Raw genomic sequence first — 27,416 nt, forward strand, 5'->3', positions numbered from 1 at the left:
CTGACCGACCGGCCGGGGGCAATTCACCTAACTTCTCCGTGCCTCATTTTCCTCATCTGCAAGATAGGTGTTTTCTCTCCTGCTTAGACCAACATGGGCCAGGGACTCCGTCCGGCCTGATGATCTTGGACCTACCCCAGGTTTAGTGCAGTGCTTGGCCCATTGTAAGCTCTAAGTCATTGCACTTCTCTGGGCCTCAGTGCCCTCATCTGGAAAATGGGGATTCACGCTGTGAGCCCTACATGGGACAGAGACTGTCCAACCTGAGTAACTTGAATCTACCTCGGAGCTTGGAACAGTGTTTGGTACATACTATGCCTTTAACAAATACTACTACTATTATTATTATTCTCTAGGTCTCAGTTACTTCATCTGTAAAATGGGGATAAAGACTGTGAGCCCCATGTGGGACAGGGACTGTTTCCAACCTGATTATTTTCTCTTCGTGTATATGGCCTTTTTTTTACTATGGTGTATGAGTATAATGAATTAAATGCACCATGCACTTGTATTACTTCTTTTGTTTTGTTGTCTGTCTACCCCTTCTAGACTGTTAGCCTGTTGTTGGGTAGGGACCGTCTTTATATGTTGCCGATCTGTACCTCCCAAGCGCTTAGTACAGTGCTCTGCACACAGTAAGCGCTCAATAAATACAACTGAATGAACTTAAGACCGCTGTTATTACTCTCATCATTATTAACCACCGAAGGCTTGGTGTCTGCAGTGCAGGGGGAAAGGGGAGGGGTTGATGCCTCCCCCCAGGTCTCTGACCCCGGTGTCAGAAGTGGCTCCCAGACGGTTCTGTCCACCTGAGAATGTCTCTCAGGGCAGGAATGGGTAGGAATGTCTCTAGTCTCACCGCCCCACATCATGGGATGAGAAAGGGAACCGTGCCGCGAGAGGACCGCCCAAGCCCATACATTCAGTGCTTTTCTAGACTGTGAGCCCGCTGTTGGGTAGGGACCGTCTCTATATGTTGCCAACTTGTACTTCTCAAGCGCTTAGTACAGTGCTCTGCACACAGTAAGTGCTCAATAAATATGACTGTATGAATGAATGAATGAATGGCTACAAAGCCCGGGCTCTTTCCACTGAGCCACGGTGCTTCTCCCATGCTACTTGTACTTCCCAAGCGCTCAGTACAGTGCTCTGCACACAGTAAGTGCTCAATAAATAAGACTGAATGAATGAAAGGTGGTGGACTGCTGAAGTGACTCACCCCAGGTCACACACAAAAAAAGTGAGGGAGCCGGAATGAGAACTCCGGTCCCTCCCTTCGGCTCGGATCCTGGGCTTCTGGATCCTGTCTCCAAATCTGCAGTCGGGGAGCAAGAGCAGGCCCGGGATGGGCTTGGGCGGTCCTCTCACGGCACGGTTCCCTTTCTCATCCTATGATGTGGGGCGGTGGGACTAGAGACATCCCTACCCTCAAAACACATTACATGCGTATCTTACTTTATTGGGGAAGATGCTGTCGATTAGCGTGACAATAAAAAGGCCTTTGAGCTGACCGCCACAGTGAAATCTCTCAGTCACACAATTAATAATAATAGTAATAATAATGGCATTTGTTAAGTGGTTACTATGTGCAAAGCACTGTTCTAAGCGCTGGGGAGGTTACAAGGTGATCAGATTGTCCCACAGGGGGCTCACAGTCTTCATTCCTATTTTACAGATGAGGTAACTGAGGCCCAGAGAAGTTAAGTGACTCGCCCAAAGTCACCCAGCTGACAAGTGGCGGAGCCGGGATTTGAACCCATGACTTCTGACTCCAAAGCCCGGGCTCTTTCCACTGAGCCACGCTGCTTCTCTAGTTCTGTGTTTCTGCATCTTCGTTAGAGGGGAAGTTCAAGAAAATCCAAGGAAGTGGGAGCGGAGCAGGGTTTCCAACTTAGCTATAACGTGATCACTTCTGGGCTTTGGAGACCCCACGGATGAAGGCCAGAAGGGTCCGGAGTCTGGATCTGAGGAGAGCCGCTCTCTCTGCGTCTGTCCTGTTACCCCTCCATCTTCCTCAGAGAGAGTTGTGTTCCCTGATTACAGGCTCCAACTCGCGGGATGGGCTGAGGCACTGGGCGAAGAGACCGGCGGGTAGAAGGATGCTACCTTGGGAAGCAGTGTGGCCTAGTGGAAAGAACCCGAGCCTGGAAGTTGGAGGACCTGGCTTCCAAGCCCAGCTGTGCGTTCAGTACACAGCGCTCTGCATACAGTAAACGCTCAAGAAATACGATCCGTCGACTGACAGACCATCACTTCCCTGCCTTCTGAGTCTTATTAAACTGCGTGCTGTGTGACTTTGGACACGACCCACAATTTCGCTTGGCTTCAGCTTCCTCGTCAGCAAAATGGGGATGAAATTCCTGTTCTCCTTCCCCCTTAGCCTGTGAGCCCCATGTGGGACAGGGACGGTGTCTGACTGGATTATTTTGTATCTGCCCCAGCGCTTACTACAGTGCTTGGCACGGGGGGAACGCCTAACACATCCCCGGATTATCATTACTCAGGCCGCTGCCTAGCTAACCCAACAACCAGAAGCCCCCGCCCGGGAATGGGAAGTGCCAGTGAATCCGTATCTCGCCCAAGGGAATGGTGAAGCGCTGTTGCACAGAGGTGAAAAGTTCATTTTCATTAGGGGAGCTAAAATACCTGAGTCCATCTAGCTAAGCAAATGACTCTACAACAAATGAAACAGCACGGTCTGGGGGAAGACTGAAGACCCGAGGGGGAAAGAGTAGAAAGTCACTGACTTTGGATTTCGATGAAGCCTAGAAAAAAAGAGCACAGGGCTGGGAGTCAGGGGACCTGGGTTCTCATCCCACCTCTGCCACGTACTCGCTGTGTGACACTGGTCAAGTCACTTCACTTCTCTGGGTCTCAGTCCCCTCACCTGCAAGGTGGGCACTCAAAATCCGTCCTCCTTCCTACTAAGACTGTGAGTTCCATGTGGCACCCGATGATCCTGTATCTATCCCAGTGCTTAGTACGGTGCCAAGCACATAGTAAAGGTTTAACAAATGCCACAATTATCATTAACATGTAGTGGATGTCTGGGGTGAGCTAGGAAGTGCAAAGAACATACACGAAGCTGGGCCTTTGGTCTTCCGGGATAGATGGATGGATGACACGAGGTCTGGGGTGGTCCAACCTGGAGCCGATAGCCACTGCCCGATTCCACTAGTTTGGATTTTCCCGGGATGAAGTGGTAAGCTTTGGAGAGGTGTTCTAATTCTTCTGGCAGCGGCGGGTTAGCCGGCGGACGGGTCGGTGGCAGGAAGAGGGCAAGGAAAACGGCCCAGTTGGCGACGCAAACCGTGCCCCGGTGGCTCCTTGACTCGCTCACGGAGAGGCCAGCGCTCTCCCGAGCGCTTAGTACAATGCCTTGCACATATTAAGTGTTCAACCGATGCCACTGACTGATCCACCAGGCCTGCCCATTTGGCCCCAGACCCCCTCCCGGCCTCAGGAGAGCTAACGACCCAATGGGGAAGAGGAGGGGGAGAAGAGGAGAATCGACCCCGACTGCATCTCAGGTAGAATCGTTTTCAGATCCAGAACCCCGGAGTCACCCGGTTGTGGCCAACCCACTGAAATATAAAGATAAACAGCGCCCGTCAGCAAAACCAGGCGGCGTTTCATTCTCCCTTTCAAACAGAGCCGTGGGCCGACCTAATTCGTTTCAGCCAGTAATTCCTGCTGGAAAGTCAATTTCCCAGTGAGCCCCCATCAGCGGAAAGACGTTTAATGGGGGATTATTGCCGCTTCTGTTATGTCAGCTGTTTATTGCGGCAGGTCGATTCCCAAGTCGGAGAGCTGAACCCGGGGTTTTGTTCGCAGGAGGCTTCATCTGTGTATTCCTCCCTGAGAGGGAGATTAAAAGGCAGCTTTTGGCTAATTACAGTAACCTCCAGCTGCTCCAGGAAGTTCAATCTGAAGCCAGTTAACACTCAGCTGGGTTTGACGGAGCAGAATCCATACGCTGAACTCTTTCAGCAGGAGGCAAGGGGGAGGAAGAGGCACAACAGAGTGTGCCTTGCGTGAGCTGGGAGTACAAAACAAACATGCATGTGTGAGATGGGTGAGTATGCATGTGAAAAGCAGCATGTATGTGTGAACGCTCAGCCGGGAAGGGCCAAAATGAGCAGTGGGAAACAGATGAAACCACCCGGGGTGCCTTCATCGGGGACTGTTGCCAACTTGTACTTCCCAAGGGCTTAGTACAGTGCTCTGCACACAGTAAGCGCTCAATAAATACGACTGATTGATTGATTGACTGAGGATTCAGAGGCTCGTCTCCACCCCAGGCCTCCCACCCAAGACAGGTCAGGCCTGGAGAGCCCTCAGAGTGCAAACTTCTTAAAGAGCTTAGATAGGATTTTAACTTGCAATGCCATTAGCCAGCTCCCTAATCACAGTGACTATCAAGCCCCCGGAGATCAGCAGGAACTAAATGGAACCTTTAAATGATCCCATTGTTTAACCCATCTCCCCAGACAAGTCAGAACATTCCCTCCTTGTCTTATGGCAGGAGGAGTAAATGCTTTCCTCAGGGCTAAAACACTGTTCGTGGGGGGGAAGAGGGGTGGAGGAGCAGTAATTGCATTTATTAAGCACTCTGCACTGTACTACGGGCAGATTCGTTATGATATGTGTTATGCTTTTACTATGGGTCAAGCACTGTTATAATAATAATGGCATTTATTAAGCGCTTACTCTGTGCAAAGCACTGTTCTAAGCGCTGGGGAGGTTACAAGGTGATCAGGTTGCCCCACGGGGGGCTCACAGTCTTAACCCCCATTTTACAGATGAGGTAACTGGGGCCCAGAGAAGTGACTTGCCCAGTCACACAGCTGACAATTGGCGGAGGCAGGATTTGAACCCATGACCTCTGACTCCAAAGCCCGGGGCTCTTTCCACTGAGCCACGCTGCTTCTCTATTCTAAGCGCTGGGGTAGATATAACTTCATCAGGTTGAATGCGGGTTTGATATATTTGTTAGGCTTTGACTACGTATCAAGCACTGTTAAAAGCACTGGGGTAGATACAACTTTATCAGGTTGAACGCGGGTTTGATATGATATTTGTTAGGCTTTGTGTGTCAAGCACTGTTCAAAGCACTGGGGTACATACAATTTCATCGTGTTGAACGCTCCGTCCCTGTCCCACAAGGAGTTGACAGTCTAAGTGGGAGGGAGGAGGATTTAATCCCCATTTTCCCGGAGGTAACCAAGGCCCAGTGAAGTGACTTGTCCAAGGATATATAACAGGCAAATGGCAGAGCTGGGATGAGAACCCAGGATCTCTGCTTCCCAGGCCCAAGCACAGCGTGGCCCAATGGAAAGTGCCCGGGCTTTGGAGTCAGAGGTCAGGGGTTCATATCCAGGCTCCACCACTTGTCAGCTGTGTGACTTTGGGTTAGTCACTTAACTTCTCTGGGCCTCAGTTCCCTCATCTGTAAAATGGGGATTAAGCCTGTGAGCCCCTTGGGATAACCTCATCACCTTATAACCTCCCCAGCGCTTAGAACAGTGCTTTGCACATAGTAAGCACTTAATAAGTGCCATTATTATTTTATTATTATTTATTAGCCACTAAGCCCCCCTGCTTTGCGGTTTTCCTCCGGAACCTCACGCCTGTCCTGGCTCTCCTCTTTGGCCAGTGGGACTACTAATCGTGGCAACCGTGAGGAGCATCACCGCGTGGCAGGGACTGAATTACGTCCCGGTCGACGTGAGCCAAGGAGGGACCGGTCGGGAACTCGGGGCTCGGAAAATGGACGTGGGGGCCAGGGACCCTGCTCTTGACTGCTCTTTGGGGACATAATGTGGACATCAAGAGGAGGCTCTGGCTCACCTGGCCCTCGGACAATGGCAAAGCACAACCCTGAGGACATGGAAAGGCACACGCTTTGATGCCTTGCTGACAGGAGCAGGGAATGTGTCTGTTTATTGTTGTACCGTAGTAATAATAATACTACTGTTCTAAGCACTGTTCTAAGCGCTGGGGAGGTTACAAGGTGATCAGGTTGTCCCACAGGGGGCTCACAGTCTTCATCCCCATTTTACAGATGAGGGAACTGAGGCACAGAGAAGTGACTTGCTCAAAGTCACACAGCTAACTGGCGCAGCTGGGATTTGAACCCATAACCTCTGACTCCAAAGCCCGAGCTCTTTCCTCTGAGCCAAGCTGCTTCTCTTACTCTCCCAAGCGCTTAGTCCGGTGCTCTGCACACGGTAAGCACTCCATAAATACGACTGAAAGGAGGACCGGACAACCCTGAAAGGGTAGGAGGGGGAGGCCAGTGATAGCCCAGCCCCCAAAAGGTCCCTCAGGGCTAGTTATACTTCCTGTGGGCTTTCTGCCCTCTTCATAAATCTTGGACCTCACCGGAGGCCCCTGACACAAACACTCTCCGAATCCCAAGCAGTAGCTGACGGCTTGTAGCTACCGTGGCCCCCTGAGCCCCCCGCCCCCTCTCCGGAGAATGTTTTGATTAGGTAAAAGCCCCCCAGATAATGAAAGGAGCCAGAAGGTAAAGGCCGCTCTGTTCTCGATGAGCAGCGTGTTATGGGAAGGTCACGTCGGAGTGATGGACGTTTCCCTGGGGATCGACGGGTTGGGGCAGGGGGCACTGGGCGACCCCAACACGACTGCCGGGTTTTCCGTCCAGATTTCTAGTCGGGAAGCCCTAGTGAGTTTGGATGAACAAATCTGCCTCTTGGTCCCCGCCTGGCGACATGTGGGTTTTGACTCGTCGGCGCCGGCCACCTTGCCGGCATTAGGGTGGGTACCCCCCGTGCGTGGGGGGCTGCGGGGAAATGGAGAGGCTGTTTTGAAATCAGCGGGGTGTGTGTATGTCTCTGTGTGTGATGGGGGGGGGGAGATAAAAGGGGGAAGTTTAAAAAGCGCTAGTGGCACTGTGATTCGGGAGAGGGAAGGTGCTGACAGCTGGAGGAAGGGAGTCACCGGGGAGGGGGGCCCCGTCCATTTTACCAGTCGGCTGCCTTTCGCAAGAGCAACATGCTAATGTAACTATGGGGCTCTGCTAGAATTAATCTGAGAACCCCACTCTGGGTCATTTGGGTCAAAATGGGGAACCGGTCCCTCCTGGGGAAGTTGACCGCAACGTCCACTGCGGCTCGGTGCCGTTTTCAGGAGCCGATTGTGTTGTAAGCCTGAGGAGTGCCTGGACTCTTACGTCCTCCACAACCAGAATGCTTTATCTCTTTGTCATGCTGTATTTACTATAGTAATAACAGTAATAACTGTGGAGTTTGTTAAGCGTTTACTCTGTGTCAGGCACTGTACTAAGCACTGGGGGACACACAGTCCCTGTCCCACATGGGGCTCACTGTCTTAATCCCCGTTTTACAGATAAAGGAACTGAAGCCCAGAGAAGTGAAGTGACTTGTCCAGGGTCACGCAGCAGTCGAGTGGCAGAGCTGGGATTAGCCCTTCTGATGTCCAGGCCCACGCTCTATCCACTAGGCCACACTGCTTCTCGGTATTACCGTCCAATGTTTAGAGCATTGTAAATCCTGGGGAGTTGCAGAAACGCCATCACCATCGTCGGCCATCAGTGGTATTTACTGAGCACTTACTGTGTGCGGAGCACTGTACTAAGCACGGGCCCACGTACCCAACGGCCCAGAAAGGCCGGGGCCGAGCCCGGGAAGCTCAGCGGCCTATCGGGCCTCGGCTGATGCTGCGCCCAGACGCAAAACTGGCTCTTCCGCCCCCAAACTGACTGGAGCCAACTTGTGGATGGCAAACGGAACAGATTGGAGCTGGCGGAGGATCGTTCCCTAATCCTTCCACCGGGTCCCTAGACCGTCATCTCTTTGAGGGCCAGGACTATATCGACCCGCTCGATTGTATAATCTCCTCCCAAGTTCAGCGCTCCGCACTTGGTAAGCGCTCGAAAAATACCCTGGAATGACTCCAGTGGTTGCCCATCTACCTCTGTATCAAACAAAAACTCCTCACCATTGGCTTTAAAGCTCTCCATCACCTTGTCCCCTTCTACAATCCAGCCCACACATTTTGCTCCTCTGGTGCTAACCTTCTCACTGGGCCTCACCTGTCTCACCCCCGACCTCTGGCCCACATCCTGCCTTTGGCCTGGAACATCCTACCCCCCTCAAATCCGATAAGACAATTATTCTCCCACACCTTTAAAGCCTTATTGAAGGCACATCTTCATAGAGAAGCAGCGTGGCTGGGTGGAAAGAGCACGGGCTTTGGAGTCAGAGGTCAGGGGTTCAAATCCCAGCTCGGCCACTTGCCAGCTGTGTGACTTTGGGTAAGTCACTTCACTTCTCTGGGCCTCAGTTCCCTTATCTATAAAATGGGGATTAAGACGGTGAGCCCCCCCGTGGGACAACCTGATCACCTTGTAACCTCCCCAGCGCTTAGAACATTGCTTTGCACATAGTAAGTGCTTAACAAATGCCATTATCATTATTATTATCTGCTCCAAGAGGCCTTCCCAGACTGTCCCACTTTTCCTCATCTTCCACTCCCTTCTGAATTGCCCTTTCTCCCTTTGCTCTTCCCTTCTCCCAGCCCCACAGCACCTATGTACAAAGCTGTAATTTTATGTATTTGTATTGATGTCTGTCTCCCCTCCCCATAGACTGTAAACTCGTTGTGGGCGGGGAATGTAATAATTATGGCATTTGTTAACCGCTTACTATGTGCCAGGCGCTGTATAAGCGCTGGGGTGGGTGCAAGCATATTGGGTTGGACACAGTCCCATGTGGGGCTCACAATCTCGCTCCCCATTTTACAGATGAGGCGACTGAGGTGCAGAGAAGTGAAGTGACTTGCCCAGGGTCACACAGAAGATAAGTGGAGGAGCCGGGATTAGAACCCATGACCTTCTGACCCCAGGCCCATGTTCTAGCCACTATGCTATGCTGCTTCTCTGTTGTTAAATGTTGTATTGTACTTTTCCCAAGTGCTCCGCACATAGTAAGCGCTCAATGAGTACCAGCGATGAATGAATGTCCAAATGGTGTGATGGCAACCCTTGTCGTAGCGGGACTGCCCACAGAATGCCCCCTCCACCTAGGGAGCCTGGAGGTTGTTAGTGGGAGGAAGCCACTTGCTAGCCTCAGTCCAGAAGATCCAGTTTCCCGGGCCTCCTTCAGCTCTCCGGCTCCAGCTCCAGACTGGGGGGGCTCGCTCGCTCATTTTGCATAGAGAAGCAGTGTGGCTCGGTGGAAAGAGCCCGGGCTTTGGAGTCAGAGGTCATGGATTCAAATTCCAGCGCCGCCACTTGTCAGCTGTGTGACTTTGGGCGAGTCAACTTAACTTCTCTGAGCCTCAGTTCCCTCATCTGTAAAATGGGGATTAATTCATTCATTCATTCAATCATATTTATTAAGCGCTTACTGTGTGCAGAGCACTGTAATAAGCCCTTGGGAAGTCCAAGTTGGCAACATATAGAGACGGTCCCTACCCAACAGCGGGCTCACAGTCTAGAAGGGGGAGACAGAGAACAAAACAAAACATATTGACAAAATAAATATGTACAAATAAAATAGAGTAATTAATACGTACAAACATATATACATATATACAGGTGTTGTGGGGAGGGGAAAGAGGTAGGGCGAGGAAAGAGGGGGCTCAATCTGGGAATCCTCCTGGATTAAGACTGTGAGCCCCCCGTGGGACAACCTGATCACCTTGTATCTTCCCCAGCACTCAGAACAGTGCTTTGCACATAGTAAGTGCTTAATAAATGCCATTATTATTATTATTATTACCCGACAACCACCAGGTCTCTGCTCAAATGATAGCACCATCATCGATGGCATTTATTGAGCATGTACTGTGTGCGGAGCGCTCTACTGAGCGCACGGGAGGGTACGGTACAGCGTCTGTAGACAGATTCCCTGTCCACAAGGAGCTTACAGTCTAGAGGGGGAGACAGACATGGGACTGGAGGAAGGTGTCAATCCTCCCTTCCCTCATCTCCCTGCTACGGGCCAGGACCCTCCAGCCTGGAACCAGCGAAATAATAACGGGCTTCTTGATTTTATAAATCACCTGACCTGGAGGTCAAAGGGGTCAGCTCCCCTCAAAACTCTACTTTGCAGGGGAGAAAGACCAATCGCCCCAAGCACAGCAGCTGGGAGAAGCTCACACTGCATTAGCAGCAACACTTGGAGAAATCAACACCTTTCCCACCGGGCAATGGGAGAGCTACTGGAGGAAATAACACTAAGACCTAGGGAGAGCCCTCTGAATAAGGAATGCTTTGGAAAACAGTTAGTCTCATTAGTGCTTTACTATAAAATAAGCATCTCAAAGAAAACACCAGGCCTCTTTCTTTTATCATTTAAGTGCCCTTTTTGGGTGTGCGTGTGTGTGTCGGGGGGGATGGGCAGTAAATTCAGTGATTATTTATTCCTCAAGACATCCCAAGATTGAGGATTTTCCCCATTTTCCAGATGGGCAAACTGAAGCTGAGAGAGTCTACAGTTCCCAATTCTTGAACCCCCAGTGAGAAAATGGGATAGCTGAAAACAGAACTCCTGGACTCCCAGGCCATAACTTTTTTGTATATGGTATTTATTAAGCGCTTATTTAGTACCAGGTGCTGTACTAAGCCCTAGAGTAGATACATGGACAGAGTCCGTGTCTCATGTGGGGCCCACAGTCTTCATCCCCGTTTTCTAGATGAGGTGACTGAGGCCCACAGAACTGAAGGGACTTGGCCAAGGTCACACAGCAGACAAGAGGCAGAGCCTCTCCCCCTCATCATCCTCCCCATCCCCCCCGCCTTACCTCCTTCCCCTCCCCACAGCACCTGTATATATGTATATGTTTGTATGCATTTATTACTCTATTTATTTTATTTGTACATATTTATTCTATTTATTTTATTTTGTTAATTTGTTTTGTTTTGTTCTCTATCTCCCCCTTCTAGACTGTGAGCCCACTGCTGGGTACGGACCATCTCTATACATTGCCAACTTGTACTTCCCAAGCGCTTCTTGACTCCCAAGCCAGTTCTCTATCCACTGGGCCGTGTGTCTTTGTGGCGGGGGTACGGGGGAGCCCCCCGAGAGGTGTGACCTCAAATGTTTGCTGGGAGAAAGGTAGACTGAGAAGAAGTCAGAGGCTGGGGGTCAGCTTGCCATTGCTGGGAAGAGGCAGGAAATCTGAGCACTCTGTCAATATCTCCCCATTCAACACAGAAATCTGGGTGGGGGTTGTGTGTATGTGTGAGTGTCCCTAGAAAAACAAACCTAATACACACCCACACACACACACCCTACAACCCACAACCAAACACCTCAAACCCCAACTTCCAAAGGCCAGCACTAAGGTCCTTAGGGCTGCCCCTCCCCGCAGACCAGAAGCCTGACTTTAAAAGCAATTAAGAGTCCAGGCTATTTTAGGATTACTCCCTGACCACCTGGAATATCTTATTAAAGCACAGATCAGATGTCCAAAGCAATTTCAGTTTCTCATTCTCCGCTCCTCCCCCAAACCATTAACCCTTCCCTTAAGGTCTACGGTAAGAGGAATCGAGGCCATACCCTAAAGTCACTTGCTTCCGTGCTCCCCTGTTAATCTCTACAAGTCTCTCAATTTCTGGGCAAATGTAGCCCGATTTGCTCGTATCTACCCCAGTGCTTAGAACAATGCCTGGCACACAGCAAGCGCTTATCACTCGATAGTATTTATTGAGTCGATTACTGTGTGCAGAGCACACTATTAAGTTCCTGGAAGAGAACACGACATTCCCTGCTCACAAGGAGCTTACAGTCAAGTACCATTATTATTTTTCTTTCTTACCAAGGCAAATTCCTACTGATTCCCTGAGTCTCTGGACTTGGGGCGTTGGGGGAGGAGAGAGAGAAATCCAAGCTGGTTTTCTTTCTACTGTCTAAAATTTAACAGCCTCCAAACTCCAAGGTCCACAACTCCGGGTGCTGGCTCCAACAGGTGACCATCCCACCTTCCCCAGAGGGTTTACACCGTGGCCTACTCTGGGTGGAGGGGTTCGGCTTCTATCGATGATATTAGTAATAATAATGGCATTTCAGCACTAACCACATGCCAGCCACTGTACTAAGCGATGGGGTGGATACAAGCAAATCGTGGACACAGTCCCTGTCCCGCATGGGGCTCCCAGGCTTCATCCCCACTTGACAGACAAGAGAACTGTGAGGCCCAGAGAAGTGAAGTGACTTGCCCAAGGACACACAGCAGACATGTGGCAGAGCCAGGTTTAGAACCCAGGTCATTCATTCATTCATTCAATGGTATTGATTGAGCGCTTACTGAGTGCACAGCACTGTACTAAGCGCTTGGGAAGTACAAGTTGGCAACATATAGAGACGGTCCCTACCCAAAAACGGGCTCACAGTCTAGAAGGGGGAGCCAGACAACAAAACAAAACATGTGGACAGGTGTCAGGTCATCAGAAGAAATAGAAATACAGCTAGAGGCACATCATTAACAAAATAAATAGAATAGTAAATACGTACAGGTTCACACAGCTGATAAGTGGCAGAGCAGGATTAGAACCCACGACCTGACTTCCAAGTCCATGCTCTTTCCACTAAGCCATGCTGCTTATCGGGTATGAATTCTGGAATTTAACCCCATTTTATTGATTTCTATTCCCTCACACTTAAAAGGCAATGTAGAGCTGCCCCTCGAAGTTACTACTAATAACTGTGATGTCCATTAAGCAACTGCTACAGGTATTACGCTCTGAGGCAGATACAAAATAATCAGGTCCCAAGGTCCTTCTGCCGCCCAGGCCCGTGCTCTAGCCACCAGACCACACTGCTTGTCTTCAACAGAGCTCAGTTGTCACTATGTTCTGAAAGCAGTTTGGGACTCCTGGGGGCTCCATCAATTGGATGGCCTTTACGTTGGCCTGTGGCTTGGGGGTTGTGCCACAGTCCGTCCTGGATTTTGCAGTTTGAGGTTTTTAAAAAAAAAAACCCAAAACAAAAAAAAAGCCCAGCATATAAAACCCCCACTCTCAATGCAGTCACGCTGTCCGGTGGCTGTTTACCAGGTCTTTGGCCATGAAGCCCCCCCTCCGGCCCCCACCGGGTTTAACCACCGCCCAGAGTTAATGAGACATGCACAGGGCGATGGCAGGATTATAGGGGAATCAGCAGAAATTCCTTCTGTGGGTGGAGAGGAGCCCCAGGAAGTGAAACAGATGCTGTTCTAAGGCACTGTTGCACTACAAAACCCTCCCGATAAGATCAGGATTACTGCTCGGTGCTGCAGGCACTCAAACACCAGGAGGACTAGAGTTATAATTACCAGATCCACACCTTCCCTCCTCTGTAACCTTAGGAGGGACCGATGAAAATCCCGGGCCGCTGCTTACGCAAGCAACAGAGATCGATTCCGAGTCGGAGGCCTGGAAAAATACCTTGAGACGCACCTCCCTCCATTAAGTGGCGGGAAACGGGGAGAGGCAGGCAGCCAGAGCTCCCTGTATTTTGATTTCGTCCACTGTCCCCTTCCCAAAACATCTTTAGAACTCCCTGGCCGGGCAAGGAAATGGCTGCCACGACTCAAAAGGCTCCGTGGACAGAGGTGGCTTCTGGCAGAAGACCGAAGGTTAATTTCAATCTCGTCTCGGTGCTGGAAGCATTGAAACCGTCAGGGCCAATGTGGTGAACTGGGGTACAAGGACATACGGGAAAGATGCTTATTCCCCAGGGAGACACCTGATGCCCACGTGGCTCGTACTGGGCCTTCGCCCTCACCGGGCCTGCCTTGTTTCTACTGGCATGGGCTCCTGCTGATGGGGAAGCGGTCCGGCCCTCTCCTCGCCGAGCACCCCAGCCCCTCGGTGGCACTTCGGCCCACCTGATGCTCAGCGATCTCAGGGCACTGTCCGCACACCGCTTCGGGGAGGGAGCTGGCTCCCGCCTTACCCCGGCCAGAGGGTGACCCGGGGGGCCCGACTGGGAATAGACTCTCTCTCCCTGCTTCTTCTGGACCCAGGTCCTCGGCAGGAGGAGCAGGAAGGAGGGGAAGCCCAAATAAGTCTCCTTCCCAGAACCGATTCTACTGACATGGCCCCACAGGGACCTACTGGCTGTCTTTGGAAACCATAAGGACAGTGCAGAGACCTTCCCCCTCCACCCCTGAAAAGTGACCAGAGGGTTGGCCCCTCCCCGCTGCATCCACTGGCCCCAGGAGGGGAGGTCCTGTAACCTACAGCTCTCCGTGACATTTTTTTGGGGGGGAGTGTGTGAAGAGGATATCTGTTGAGCACTTACTATGTGTCTAACACTGTTCTAAGCACTGGGGTAGGTACAAGTTAATTAGGGCAGACCCAATCCCTGTCCCGCCTGGGGCTCACAGCGTAAGGAGGAGGAAGAACCGGCATTCACCCCCATTTTTACAGTTTGAGGGAACTATGGCCCAGAGAAGTGACGTGACTTGCCCAAGGTCACCCGGCACCTTTTCTTCTCCTGGTCTCAGAACATCTGCTTTCCCTGAAGGCCACGGGCCGGGCCGGGCCCGGCGGTCCATTCTTCCCATTCCACCCCGCAGGCTGGCCGGGAAATTAGGCCTCTGGAGACCCGGCGGATTTCTGTCCAACTTAGAAGAACCCAAAGGCTTTGAGCTCCAAAACCACGTTGCAGAGAGAGATCCTTGCCAGGGAAGTGTGGTCTGGCCCGGAGGGTCCCATCAGGCTTCCACGGGGGTCTCTGGTTGATGGGTGCCAGGGACCGGAGAGCCCGAGCCACCCGCTGCCCCTGGGGTCGCCCACTCCCCGCTCCGGGGTGACCGCTCGGTCCAACACAACCATCCCAGCCGCTGCCTCACACGCTTTCAAAATCCCGTTCTCCCTGGATCCGATTGGCCCATCCCTGATTCACCTTCTCCATAACCTAGGGAAGTGGAGCTCTTTTGGTTTTGGGGTTTGTTGTTTTTTTTGGCTTCTTTTAAATGGTATTGGTTAAACACTTACTACCTGCCAGGCACTCAACTAAGCGCTGGGGCAGATTAGAGATAATCAGCCTGGATCAGTCCACTTTCCCACATGGGGCACCCGATCTTCATACCCGTTTTCCAGACAAGGTCACTGGGGCCCAGTGAAACAAACTGACTTGCCCAGCAAGAGAAGAGTGGAGCCAGGATGAGAAACTGGGTCTTCCCAACACCCAGGCCTGTGAGCGTTCCACTAGGCCACACTGCCTCTCTAAATTTAAGCCCTGGTTTAATCTGGTCCCTCATGCAGGTGCTGGATAACTTTTCTTCCTCTCCTCTCTGCTCCCCCATCCTCCTGGCTCGCCCCCAACAAGCGGTCAACGCTGCTCATCTGCTTTGTGTTGACAGGACTCTCCTACCACCCCGGTGTCAAGAGGGGATCGGCTTTTCAGCCCGTTCCCTTGATCTACCGTTATTTACTTGGCCGACGGAGACTGACGGGGCTCGGGAAGCAGGACTCAAAAAGTCGTCTGTCTTCCCACCGCCCCGGCGTTAGAACCTCCGCTACGGGGTAGGGAAGCAAATATTTTCCGAGAGCACCTTAGAAGGAAGCGTGAGAAGTCTAGGGTCCCTCACGGTGCTCTGTGAAGCCCCAGAGTCCCAGCAGATGTCTTGGTATTCCAATTTTAAAATGCCATTCTTTTCTGGGGCTGTTCTGGGGTTGACCAAAAAGAGCAGCGTGACCTGGTAAAGAGAGCACGGGCCCGGGATTCAGAAGGACCTGGTTTCTAATCCCGGCACTGCCGCTTGTCTGCTGAGTGAGCTGGGGTGAGTCACTTCACTTCTCTGAGCCTCAGTTACCTCATCTGTAAACTGGGGATGAAGACTGTGAGACCCACATAGGACAACCTGATTACCTTGTATCTACCTCAGCGCTTAGAACGGTGCTTGGCACACAGCAAGCGCTTAACGAGCACCATCATCACCATCTGTACAACGGGGGTTAGGACTGCAAGTCCCACGTGGGACATGGACTGTGTCCAACCTGATTACCTTGTATTTACCCCAGTGCTTGGCACCTTATAAGTGTTTAGCAACAACAACAACAACAACAAAAGAACAAAAAAAAGAAAAGAAAGATCGAGACACAAGGCACAATCAATTCACCGCATCTGGGTCTACGAGAACCTCCTGATTCACACTTACAAAAGCACCTCTGGAGACTTAAATAGTTGTTTCAGGAAGTGTGGCTTTTGCGGGAAGGGCTGAACTATTTAGATCACAGAGCGAAAGTGTCCTCGGAGCTCAGCGTTTTCTGGTTTGCATTGAAACCTGAGTTTTAAATGCAGCCTCCCACCTACGACAAAGTTTAGCCTGCCTTCTGCTGAGTCTGAAAACCTTTTAAAAACAAACTGCCTTTTCCAAATTCATCTCAGATTAGCAGTTTTCTCAATCAAATAGCTACCAACAAAATGCAATCCAACCGAGATCCCCTGTTCATCTGTGGATCACCACTTATCTAAAAAAAGAAACAGCAACACGAAACCACAACCACCAACAAAAAATGGCTACTGAGTTAAATTGGCTACTGCTTTGAACTCTGTGGCCATTGTTCGCCACTTCCACTCACAATTTACTTCCTCCTAAAAACAGCATTCAAACCCAGGGGCCCGGCGCGCCAGACGGCCTCAGTGCTGATGAGTGAATAGATGGTTTCTGCTCCTACTGGAAAGAGCAGGGGCCTGGGAATCAGAAGGACCTGGGTTCTAATTTCGGCTCCTCCGCTTGTCTGCCGGGTGACTTTAGGCAAGTCACTTTGCTTCTCTGGGCCTCGGTGTCCTGGTCTGTAAAATGGGGTTAAGGCTGTGGGACTTGGACTGTGTCCAACCTGCTGAGCTTGAATCTACACCAGTACGTAGAACAGAGCCCGGTTCAGGGGCAGTGCTAACAACATTTCAAAAAAAGGAGCCACACAAAACAGAAGCGGGACAAGGGGTGTGAGCTCAGACTGCAAAGACGGGACATGTTCCCCACTGGAGAATCTAGGCTCTTGAGCTCCAGCTGAAGAGAGAGTCGGGGAGGAGAGAGCAGGGTCAGGGGACCTTTTCAGAACAGGGAGTTAAAAACCAAATGCAGCCAAATTCCCTCAGATCGAGGCCGTCTACTACGACCTCTCGGTCGGTCCGGATCCCGGAGAGGGGAGAGTTGCAGGCGCGGGGTAAGCAGCTCTCTAGGCAAAGAAAGGGGCGGATGGAATGGGAACTCGAGCTTGTGGGCTGCACTAGCTTGGCAACTGGCTAGGAAAGAGGAACGCAAAGCAACTGGGCCAACGGTCCCCTTGGGCACCAGAGCGCTCCGAACGACAGAGACGGGAGGCGGGTCTCGGTGGGCCCCACTGAGGGACTTCTGCCGCTACTTCTCTCTGTGTGTCTCTCCCGCTGCCAGCCCCTCAATGCGTCTCCCTCGCTCTCTCTGCCGATTCTGAAAGGGCCTTTCCCCAGGCACTCGGGGCCTGACCCGACTCTGCCTCATTTCCTGAAGAAAGGCTCTGAGGCTGGCTCGGCGGGCTGCTCTTTCGAGGAACGGCCGGGTGCGAGAGGAGCCTGGCCGGCCGCCAAGCCCCCGGCCGGCCCCGCCAGCCGCCTCCCGCCGGCACTTCCCTCGCGCTGTCGGGAAGCCGCCCCAGATGGGCCCCGCTGCCCGCCGGGCGGAGCCGCTGCCCCTTCGCCGGTGGGACCAAGAAGCAGAGTGATCAGCCGGGGCTGTACCTAGCCCGGTGGCCAAGGGGCGTCCCCGGCCTCGGGGATCGGGACTCCTGCCTCCGGCCCTGCCGCTGGCTTCTGATCAGGTGCCCCGCGGGGAGGGTACGGGGAAGGGATGGATTCGAATCCTCCCCCCGGATGATGAGACAGGGAAGCATCCCAGCCCCACTCTACCCACTCAGAGTTGCCACGTTGGTGAAGACGACAAAAGACAGTGACACGAGAGGTGGGACCAGGTGAAGTCAGGCCTTTGACACTTGCCCCGAATACTGGGAGCCGAAGAATCTCCCCTCAGGAGGCCTCAACTCAGAGGACTCGGATTTTCGAGACACGGCGGGGTCTCGCTTGCGGCCCCGTGACCTTTCCTCGTTCACTCCCCGACCCGAATCCCCGCCAAGCCCCAGCCGAGGTACAGCGGAGTCCCGGAGGGCAATGCAACCCCGGGGGGAAACCCAGACGCTCGGCCCATTCGCCTCGCCTGACCTCGTCTCAAGTAGCTGGCGAAGAGCCCCGTTTTTCGGAAGCAGAGAGCTCGGATACCTCGTCCGAGATCGTCCGGGGAGCCAGCGTCAGCTACCGGGAGAGGACCTCGGGTGTCCGGATTTCCCGGCCTAATCCCCGGAGGGGCAAAGGGAGGGCTGACGCACTGGCCGGGCTCTCACCTGGGCGGGCCACCGGCGGCCACAGACGGAGTCGGCCTAACACCTCTCCTCTGGGCCAAAACGACGGCGCGACCACTGACCTGCTTGAGCTGCTCGTCCAGGTTCCAAGTGGGCCGTCCCGGCGGAGAGCCCGGAGGCGCCGCTCTGGGGGCGTCTTTACTCTGCCCTTCCTTCCCGTGGGGCCCCCGCGGCAGCCCCGCCGCCGGAGCGGGGTTGGAAGCCGGAGCCGCCCTGGAGTCGAGGTGGGTGACCTTCTGGGTGGGGAAGTACTTCAGGGCCACCTGGCTGTCTTTCTCCATCCCCTCGGGGTCCTCGCCTTCCCCTTCCTCTTCTTCTAAGCCCCCTTCCTCCTCATCGTCATCGGGCTCCGAGGTCACGCTGCTCTGGTCGAAGGCCCGAGGGGCTCCCGTGGCCGGCGGGCCTCTGGCTAGCGGCCCCAGGGCTGGGCCGCCGGAAGCCCTGCCGGACGTGGTGGTCAGGATCGCCTGCTGGGCCGCCAGCTGCTGAGCGTAGAGGAGCTGGGCTTCTCTCAGCTGCCGTTCCTGCCTCTCTCGGGACTCCATCTGCAGCGGGGCTGGGGGCTGCTGCTTCTGCAGCTGCTCCATCATTCCCTCGGGCTTCATCCGCCAGTGGGCATGGCTGGGAGACTGGGCACTGCCCCAAACCTCTGCAAAGAAATCATCGGATCCCTAGGTGAGACACAGGCGGAGGGAGGGGGGCGTTCCTATCAGAGCCCGGGCCTAGGAGGCCGAAGGACCCGGGTTCTAATCCAGTCTCCACCACTTACCCGCCGGGTGACTTGTCTTCTCTGGGCCTCGGGTACCTCATCTGGAAATTGGGGATTGAGACGGCGTGCCCCATGTGGGACACGGAACTGTACCCAACCCAATTTGCTTGTATTCACCTGGTGCTCAGTACAGTGCCTAGCACATAGTAAGCGCTTAACAAAATGCCACAATCATTAATATTATTATTTTTCTCCAGCAGAGGGTTCTCAGGAACCGCAGCTGTGGGGAGCAACTGACACAAAATACCTCCTCTCGATTTCCGACGCGAAGCTACCTGGCTGTGTTTGTGGCAGTTTCAGGACTTTTTTTCTTTTTACAGGGGGAATCGTCAGTTTCGCTGAGGATAAAGCCTAAGAGAAGCAGCGTGGCTCAGTGGAAAGAGCCCGGGCTTTGGAGTCAGAGGTCAAGGGTTCAAATCCCGGCTCCGCCACTTGTCAGCTGTGTGACTTTGGGCAAGCCACTTAACTTCTCTGTGCCTCAGCTCCCTCATCTGTAAAATGGGGATTAAGACTGTGAGCCCCACGTGGGACAGCCTGATCACTTTGTAACCTCCCCGGCGCTTAGAACAGTGCTTTGCACATAGTAAGCGCATAATAAATGCCATCATTATTATTATTATTAAACAGCCCTACTCTGCCTCGGTGTTTCTAAATATTCTGCCTTTAACAGTGGGCAGGGCAGGGGGATGGTGCCGTATGAGGTTCCAGGTTATTCAGATAAAAGAAAGAGTTAGAGATAGATGGGAGAACCCCAAAGTGACAGGGTTCGGCACATTTCTCGTCTCAGACTGGACGACGGTGTTTGCCCTAGCTGCCCGTGCACGTGGCCACAGAGGGCAGATAACCGTTCTCCTCTCTCAGCAAAAGGCAGAAAATTTACCGAGTCGCTCTCGACTTTTTGCGCTAACGACTGGTTTTTGGTTGCTTCAGAAGACCTGGCTGACTGGCCCCCATGGCATTCGGGGGAACTCAGATCCTCAACAGGGCGTCCAATTTCAAAAGCGTGAAGCGGGAGAAATCCGCCAGGAAGCCAGGATCTCGGATTGCGATGGTCATTCCAGACGATTAAGGGAGAAAATTCCTCTGGAGATTTTTAAGGTTAATCGATTGAAAGCCAATATCGATGCCGTCTGCGGGTGAGCAGAGTTAATTTCCTTTTTTAGAAAAAACCTTGCAAGTAAACCCTACCAAAATTCGCTTTCTGTCGACTCATTTCCTCTATAATTCCACATGACTCACGCTAAAAAAAAAAAAGGCTCTTCTGGGTGTGATTCATTCTAGAGCAGGTTTATCAGCATTCTTTATGAACCATTCTCCAAACACACACCCCTCTCGTTCACCCACCCCACAGAGCGACACGTTGGGAGATACACCACACAAAAGGGTGTGCGATGAGAAGTGTATCAAACCTTCACACTCCTCGGAAAGGGTAAACTATTGTCTGCACCAACATTTCAGGTGAATGCAACTCTGCCGACGCTCTCTCGATGGCAGGTCGCGGCTTGATGTGTGCATTACTGCATTGTCTTGCTATTGCCCCGGGAAGAGGAAAGCTCAGATATCTTTAGCACCCCCAGAAATTCATGGGAGATAAGGCCACCGCATCTCTGGCAATGAGTTTGCTTGGACAGTTAGACATTCTTCACGGATTAGAGCCAGAAAAGGGAATGTTTAAAACCAAGCAAGAGATTAGAGGTAGATTAAGAATCATCAGGCTCTAGGTTTGTTTATTTTACAAACCCTGGCTTTCCTTTACGTTTTGAGGCAGATTTAAATTCCAATTTGCTTCTCTCCGTGGCATTCGTGTGACTCGGTCGGTAGAGAAGAAATCTTCTAGACTGTGAGCCCACTGTTGGGTAGGGACCGTCTCTATATGTTGCCGACTTGTACTTCCCAAGCGCTTAGTACAGTGCTCTGCACACAGTAAGCGCTCAATAAATAAGACTGAATGAATGAACGTGGGCTCGGCTTTGGAATACTTTTGCTCTTTTTTTCCACCACAACCAAAAATTCCAAGAAAAGATTTCTCTTCCCGTTAAAATATAAAAGCATGAACTTAACCGAATTCTTATGAGACGCAGAAGGCCAAATACACCAGTTTGGTTTTGAGGAAAAAAATGAAAATGGTGCTAATGATGGCCGAGTTTCCTTCCGCAGGATTTCCAGAGGGGACTGATCAAGTGACTAACCACAATCTCCTCTCCGTCTTTCCTTCTGACCAAACTTCCACCCCTGTCACTGCCAGCAGTGATCAAGAGCTTACTACTTTTTGGCTGGGCCCTGTCCAGAGGGGGCTGATCTTCCGGTAATTTAATAACAACAACAATGATAATAACTGTGATATTTGTTACGCACTACTGTGTCCCTGGTACTGTACTATGTGCTGAAGAGGATACAAGCTAACTGGGTTGGATACGGTCCCTATCCCACCATGGGGCTCACAGTCTTAATCCCTGTATTAGAGATGAGGTAACTGTGTTGCCAACTTGCACTTCCCAAGCGCTTAGTACAGTGCTCTGCACACAGTAAGCCCTCAATAAATACGATTGAATGAATGAGGCACAGAGGATAATAATAATGATGACGGTATTTGTTAAGCACCTACTACGTGCCAAGCACTGTACTAAGCGCTTGTGTGGATATAAACTAGTTGGGCTGGACACAGACCCTGTCCTACAATGGGGCTCACTGTCTTAATCCCTGTATTAGAGATGAGGTAACTGTGTTGCCAACTTGCACTTCCCAAGCGCTTAGTACAGTGCTCTGCACACAGTAAGCGCTCAATAAATACAACTGAATGAATGAATGAGACACAAAGGATAATAATAATGATGACGATATTTGTTAAGTGCCTACTACGTGCCAAGCACAGTACTAAGCGCTTGTGTGGATACAAACAAACTGGGCTGGACACAGACCCTGTCCTCCAAAGGGGCTCACAGTCTTAATCCCTGTATTAGAGATGAGGTGACTGAGGCACAGAGAATAATAATAATGATGATGGTATTTGTTAAACGCTTCCTATGTGCCAGGCACTGTTCTAAGCGCTGGGGTAAATGCAAGGTAATCAGGCTGAACACAGTCCCTGCCCACATGGGGCTCATTGTCTTCATCCCCATTTTCTGAATGAGGTCACTGAGGCCCAGAGCAGTGAAGGGACTTGCCCAAGAAGCAGCGTGGCTCAGTGGAAAGAGCCCAGGCTTCGGAGTCAGAGGTCATGGGTTCAAATCCCGGCTCTGCCAAACTGTCCGCTGTGTGACTTTGGGCAAGTCACTTCACTTTTTTGGGCCTCAGTTCCTCATCTGTAAAATGGGGATTAAGACTGTGAGCCCCCCCATGGGACAACCTGATCACCTTGTAACCTCCCCAGCGCTTAGTACAGTGCTTTGCACATAATAAGCGCTTAACAAATGCCATCATTATTATTATAAGGTCACTCGGCAGACAAATGGCAGGGCCAGGATTAGAACCCAGGTCCTTCTGACTCCCAAGACGTGCCCTAGCTGCTAGACCACGCTGCTTCTTAGTCCAATTTGGCACCAGGTTGCCAATTTTCTCTCTTTTTGGGTCACCCTCGCATCCCCCGAGGGCGGCCTCGGGGTGGGAAGAGGGGGGTCCTGGGGCTGGGAGCTCCAGGTGGACCACAGCCCGGACCCCAAGCGCTTAGTCCAGTGCTCAGCAGCCAGTAAGCGCCCACTATTCACTCACTCCACTGATTTATTGAGCGCTTACTATGTGCACTGGAGCACTGGACTAAGCGCTTGGAACGTACCATTCGGCAACAGATAGAGACGGGTTAATAAATACGCTGGAACGAATGAAGCCGGGTGTCCTCCGCCTCCCTCAGCGCTTAGGGCAGTGCGGGGCACCGCCACGATGACCAGCGCCCATGAGAAGCCGCGTGGCTCAGCGGAAAGAGCCCGGGCTTGGGAGTCGGAGGTCGTGGGTTCTAATCCCGGCTCCGCCACTTCTCGGCTGTGTGACCTTGGGCAAGTCACCTCTCTGGGCCTCAGTGGCCTCATCTAGAAAACGGGGATGAGGACTGTGAGCCCCACACGTGGGGCACCCTGATCGCTTTGTATCCACCCCAGCGCTTCAAACAGTGTAGCGCTTAACAAATACCATCATTATCATTACTGTACAGGGTAATCAGGTTGTCCCACGTGGGGCTCACACTTTTTTAATCCCCATTTTCCAGAGGAGGTCACTGAGGCCCAGAGAACTGAAGCGACTCGCCCAAGGTCACACAGCAGACAAGCGACGGAGGTGGAATTAGAACTCACGTCCTCTGCCTCCCAACCCCGGGCTCTTTCCACTGAGACACGCTGCTTCTCCAGTGCTTGGCACATAGTAGGCACTTAAAAAATACCATCATTATTTTATTATTCTCTTGTACCCACCCTGACGCTTGGAACAGTGCTCGGCACATAGTAAGCACTTAACAAGTACCATCATTATTTTATTACTCTCTTGTATCCCCCCGGCGCTTAGAACAATGCTCGGCACGTAGCGCTTAACAAATACCATCATTACTTTATTATTCTCTTGTACCCACCCCAGCGCTTAGAACAGTGCTCGGCACATAGCAAACGCTTGACAAATGCCATCGTTACTTTATTATTCTCTTGTACCCACCGCGGCGCTTAAAACAGTGCTCGGTACACAGTAAACACTTAACAAATACCATCATTACTTCATTATTCTCTTGTACCCATTCCAGCGCTTAAAACAGTGCTCGGCACATTGTAAGAGCTTAACAAATACCATTATTATTACTATTCTCTTGTATTCCCCCAGCGTTTAGAACAGCGCTTGGCACATAGTACGCGCTTAACAAATACCATCATGACTTTAGTGTTACTGGATCCACCCGAACGTTTAGAACAGCGCTCGGCACATAGTAAGCGCTTAGCAAATACCATCATTACTGGACCCACCCCAGCGTTTAGAACAGCGCTCGGCACATAGTAAGCGCTTAACAAATGCCATCATGACTTGATTATTATTGTACCCACCCCAGCGTTTAGAACAGCGCTCGGCACATAGTAAGCGCTTAACAAATACCATCATGACTATTATTACTGGATCCACCCTGGAGTTTAGAACAGCGCTCGGCACATAGTAAGCGCTTAACAAATACCTTCATTACTGGATCCACCCCAGCGTTTAGAACAGCGCTCGGCACACAGTAACCGCTCAACAAATACCATCATGACTTTACTATTATTGTATCCACCCGAGCGCTTAGAACAGCGCTCGGCACATAGTAAGCGCTTAACAAATACCTTCATTACTGGATCCACCCCAGCGTTTAGAACAGAGCTCGGCACGTAGTAAGCGCTTATTAACAAATACCATCATGACTACTATTATTACTGTATCTACCCCAGCGCTTAAAACAGCGCTCGGCACTTGGTAAGCGCTCAACAACTACCATCATGACTTTATTATTATTGTACCCACCCGAACGTTTAGAACAGCGCTCGGCACATAGCAAGCGCTTAACAAATACCAACATTACTGGATCCACCCCAGCGTTTAGAACAGCGCTCGGCACCTAGTCAGCGCTTAACAAACACCATCATGACTCTACTGTTATTGTTGTATCCACCCCAGCGCTTAGAACAGCGTTCGGCACCTAGCAAGCGCTTAACAACTACCATCATGACTGGATCCACCCCAGCGTTTAGAACAGCGCTCGGCACCTAGTAAGCGCTTAACAAATACCATCAGGACTTTATTATTATCATTGGATCCACCCCAGCGCTTAGAACAGCACTCGGCACATAGTAACTGCTTCACAAATACCATCGGGACTTTATTATTATTATTGTATCCACCCCAGCGCTTAGAACAGCGCTCGGCACATGGCAAGCGCTTAACAAATACCCTCATTACTGGATCCACCCCAGCGCTTAGAACAGCGCTCGGCACCTAGTAAGCGCTTAACAAATACCACCATTACTGGATCCACCCCAGCGCTTAGAACAGCGCTCGGCACCTAGTAAGCGCTTAACAAATACCATCAGGACTCTATTATTATTATTATTGTATCTACCCCAGCGCTTAGAACAGCGCTCGGCACGTAGTAAGCGCTTATCAAATACCATCAGGACTCTATCATTATTATTATTGGATCCACCCCAGCGCTTAGAACAGCGCTCAGCACCTAGTAAGCGCTTAATAAATACCATCAGGACTTTATTATTATTATTGTAACCACCCCAGCGCTTAGAACAGCGCTCGGCACCTACTAAGCGCTTAACAAATACCATCAGGACTCTATTATTATTATTATTGGATCCACCCCAGCGCTTAGAACAGCGCTCGGCACCTAGTAAGCGCCTAACAAATACCATCATGACTTTATTATTATTACTATAATAATAATAATGTTGGTATTTGTTAAGCGCTTACTACGTGCCAAGCACTGTTCTAAGCGCTGGGGGAGATCCAAGGTAATCAGGTTGTCCCACGTGGGGCTCCCGGGCTTCATCCCCATTTTCCGGATGAGGGAACTGAGGCCCAGAGAAGTGAAGTGACTTGCCCAAAGTCACCCAGCTGACAAGTGAGATTTGAACCCATGACCCGTGACTCCAAAGCCCGGGCTCTTTCCACGATACCCACCTCGGCGCTTACAACAGCGCTGGGCACCTGGTGGGCGCTCAACAAATACCGTCGCGGCTTGCTTAGGAAGATACAAGGTAATCAGGTTGTCCCACGTGGGGCTCACAAGCTTCATCCCCATTTTACAAATGAGGGAACTGAGGCCCAGGGAAGTGAAGTGACTCGCCCAAAGTCACCCAGCTGACAAGTGGGATTTGAACCCATGACCTGTGACTCCAAAGCCCGGGCTCTTTCCACGATACCCACCTCGGCGCTTACAGCAGCGCTGGGCACCTGGTGGGCGCTCAACAAATACCATCGTGGCTTGGTAATTATTGTCCCCACCCGAGCGTTCAGAACAGCGCTCGGCACATAGTAGGCGCCTAACAGATCATCATCATCAGTCGTATTTATTGAGCTCTTACTGTGTGCAGAGCACTGTACTAAGCGCTTGGGAAGTACAAATTGGCAACACATAGAGACGGTCCCTACCCAACAGCGGGCTCACAGTAGGCGCTTAACAGATCATCATCATCAATCGCATTTATTGAGCGCCTACCATGTGCAGGGCACTGTACTAAGCGCTTGGGAAGTACAAATTGGCAACACATAGAGACGGTCCCTACCCACCAGTGGGCTCAGAGTAGGCGCTTAACAGATCATCATCATCAATCGTATTTATTGAGCGCTTACTATGTGCAGAGCACTGTACTAAGCGCTTGGGAAGTACAAATTGGCAACACATAGAGACGGTCCCTACCCAACAGCGGGCTCACAGTAGGCGCTTAACAGATCATCATCATCAATCGTATTTATTGAGCGCTTACTGTGTGCAGAGCACTGTACTAAGCGCTTGGGAAGTATAAATTGGCAACACATAGAGACGGTCCCTACCCAACAGCGGGCTCACAGTAGGCGCTTAACAGATCATCATCATCAATCGCATTTATTGAGCGCCTACCATGTGCAGGGCACTGTACTAAGCGCTTGGGAAGTACAAATTGGCAACACATAGAGACGGTCCCTACCCAACAGCGGGCTCAGAGTAGGCGCTTAACAGATCATCATCATCAATCGCATTTATTGAGCGCCTACCATGTGCAGGGCACTGTACTAAGCGCTTGGGAAGTATAAATTGGCAACATATAGAGACGGTCCCTACCCACCAGCGGGCTCACAGTAGGCGCTTAACAGATCATCATCATCAATCGCATTTATTGAGCGCTTACTATGTGCAGGGCACTGTACTAAGCGCTTACAGATGCCATCTTCCTCCTCCTCCTCCTCCTCGTCGTCGTCGTCGTCCTTCTCCTCAGAGGTCGTGGGGTGGCCCCAGCCCCGCCCTCCTCCTCCTCCTCCTCCAGGCGGCCCTCCGGCCTCCCTACCTGGTGGTCGGGGCTCCGGTCTCCTCAGCGACCACCTTCTTCTTCTTCTTCTTCTTCTTCTCCTCAGCCTCCTCCTCCTCCTCCTCCTCCTCAGCCTCCTCAGGCTGCTGGGCGGCCCCCGTGAGGCGGGGCCCCCCAACCGGAAGCGGAAGTGCGCCTCGCCAACGGCCGGGGGGCGCGCACGCGCATGCGCGCGCGCCCCGGAAGTGGCGCCGCGCGCCGGGGGCCGGACCGGAAGTGGCGCGCGGGCCCCATCAATCAATCAATCAATCGTATTTATTGA

At 51.8% G+C, this 27,416-nt stretch overlaps 1 protein-coding gene across 2 annotated transcripts in view; it reads right to left on the bottom strand.

Moving 5' to 3' along the window:
• The window catches only part of ARID3B (AT-rich interaction domain 3B), a 54,147-nt gene extending 26,955 nt beyond the window's left edge, over nt 1–27,192 (bottom strand). For both annotated transcript variants that reach the window (XM_038767166.1, XM_038767163.1), the window contains exons 1-2: nt 27,134–27,192; nt 18,436–19,022 (exon numbers count right to left, since the gene is read on the bottom strand). In XM_038767166.1, coding sequence (XP_038623094.1) covers nt 18,436–18,978 — 543 coding nt within the window. In that variant the 5' untranslated portion in view covers nt 18,979–19,022; nt 27,134–27,192. The remainder of the gene's footprint in view (nt 1–18,435; nt 19,023–27,133) is intronic.
• Nucleotides 27,193–27,416: the final 224 nt, after the last annotated feature.

Source organism: Tachyglossus aculeatus, chromosome 26 (genome assembly GCF_015852505.1).
Source record: "Tachyglossus aculeatus isolate mTacAcu1 chromosome 26, mTacAcu1.pri, whole genome shotgun sequence".
NCBI lineage: Eukaryota > Metazoa > Chordata > Mammalia > Monotremata > Tachyglossidae > Tachyglossus > Tachyglossus aculeatus.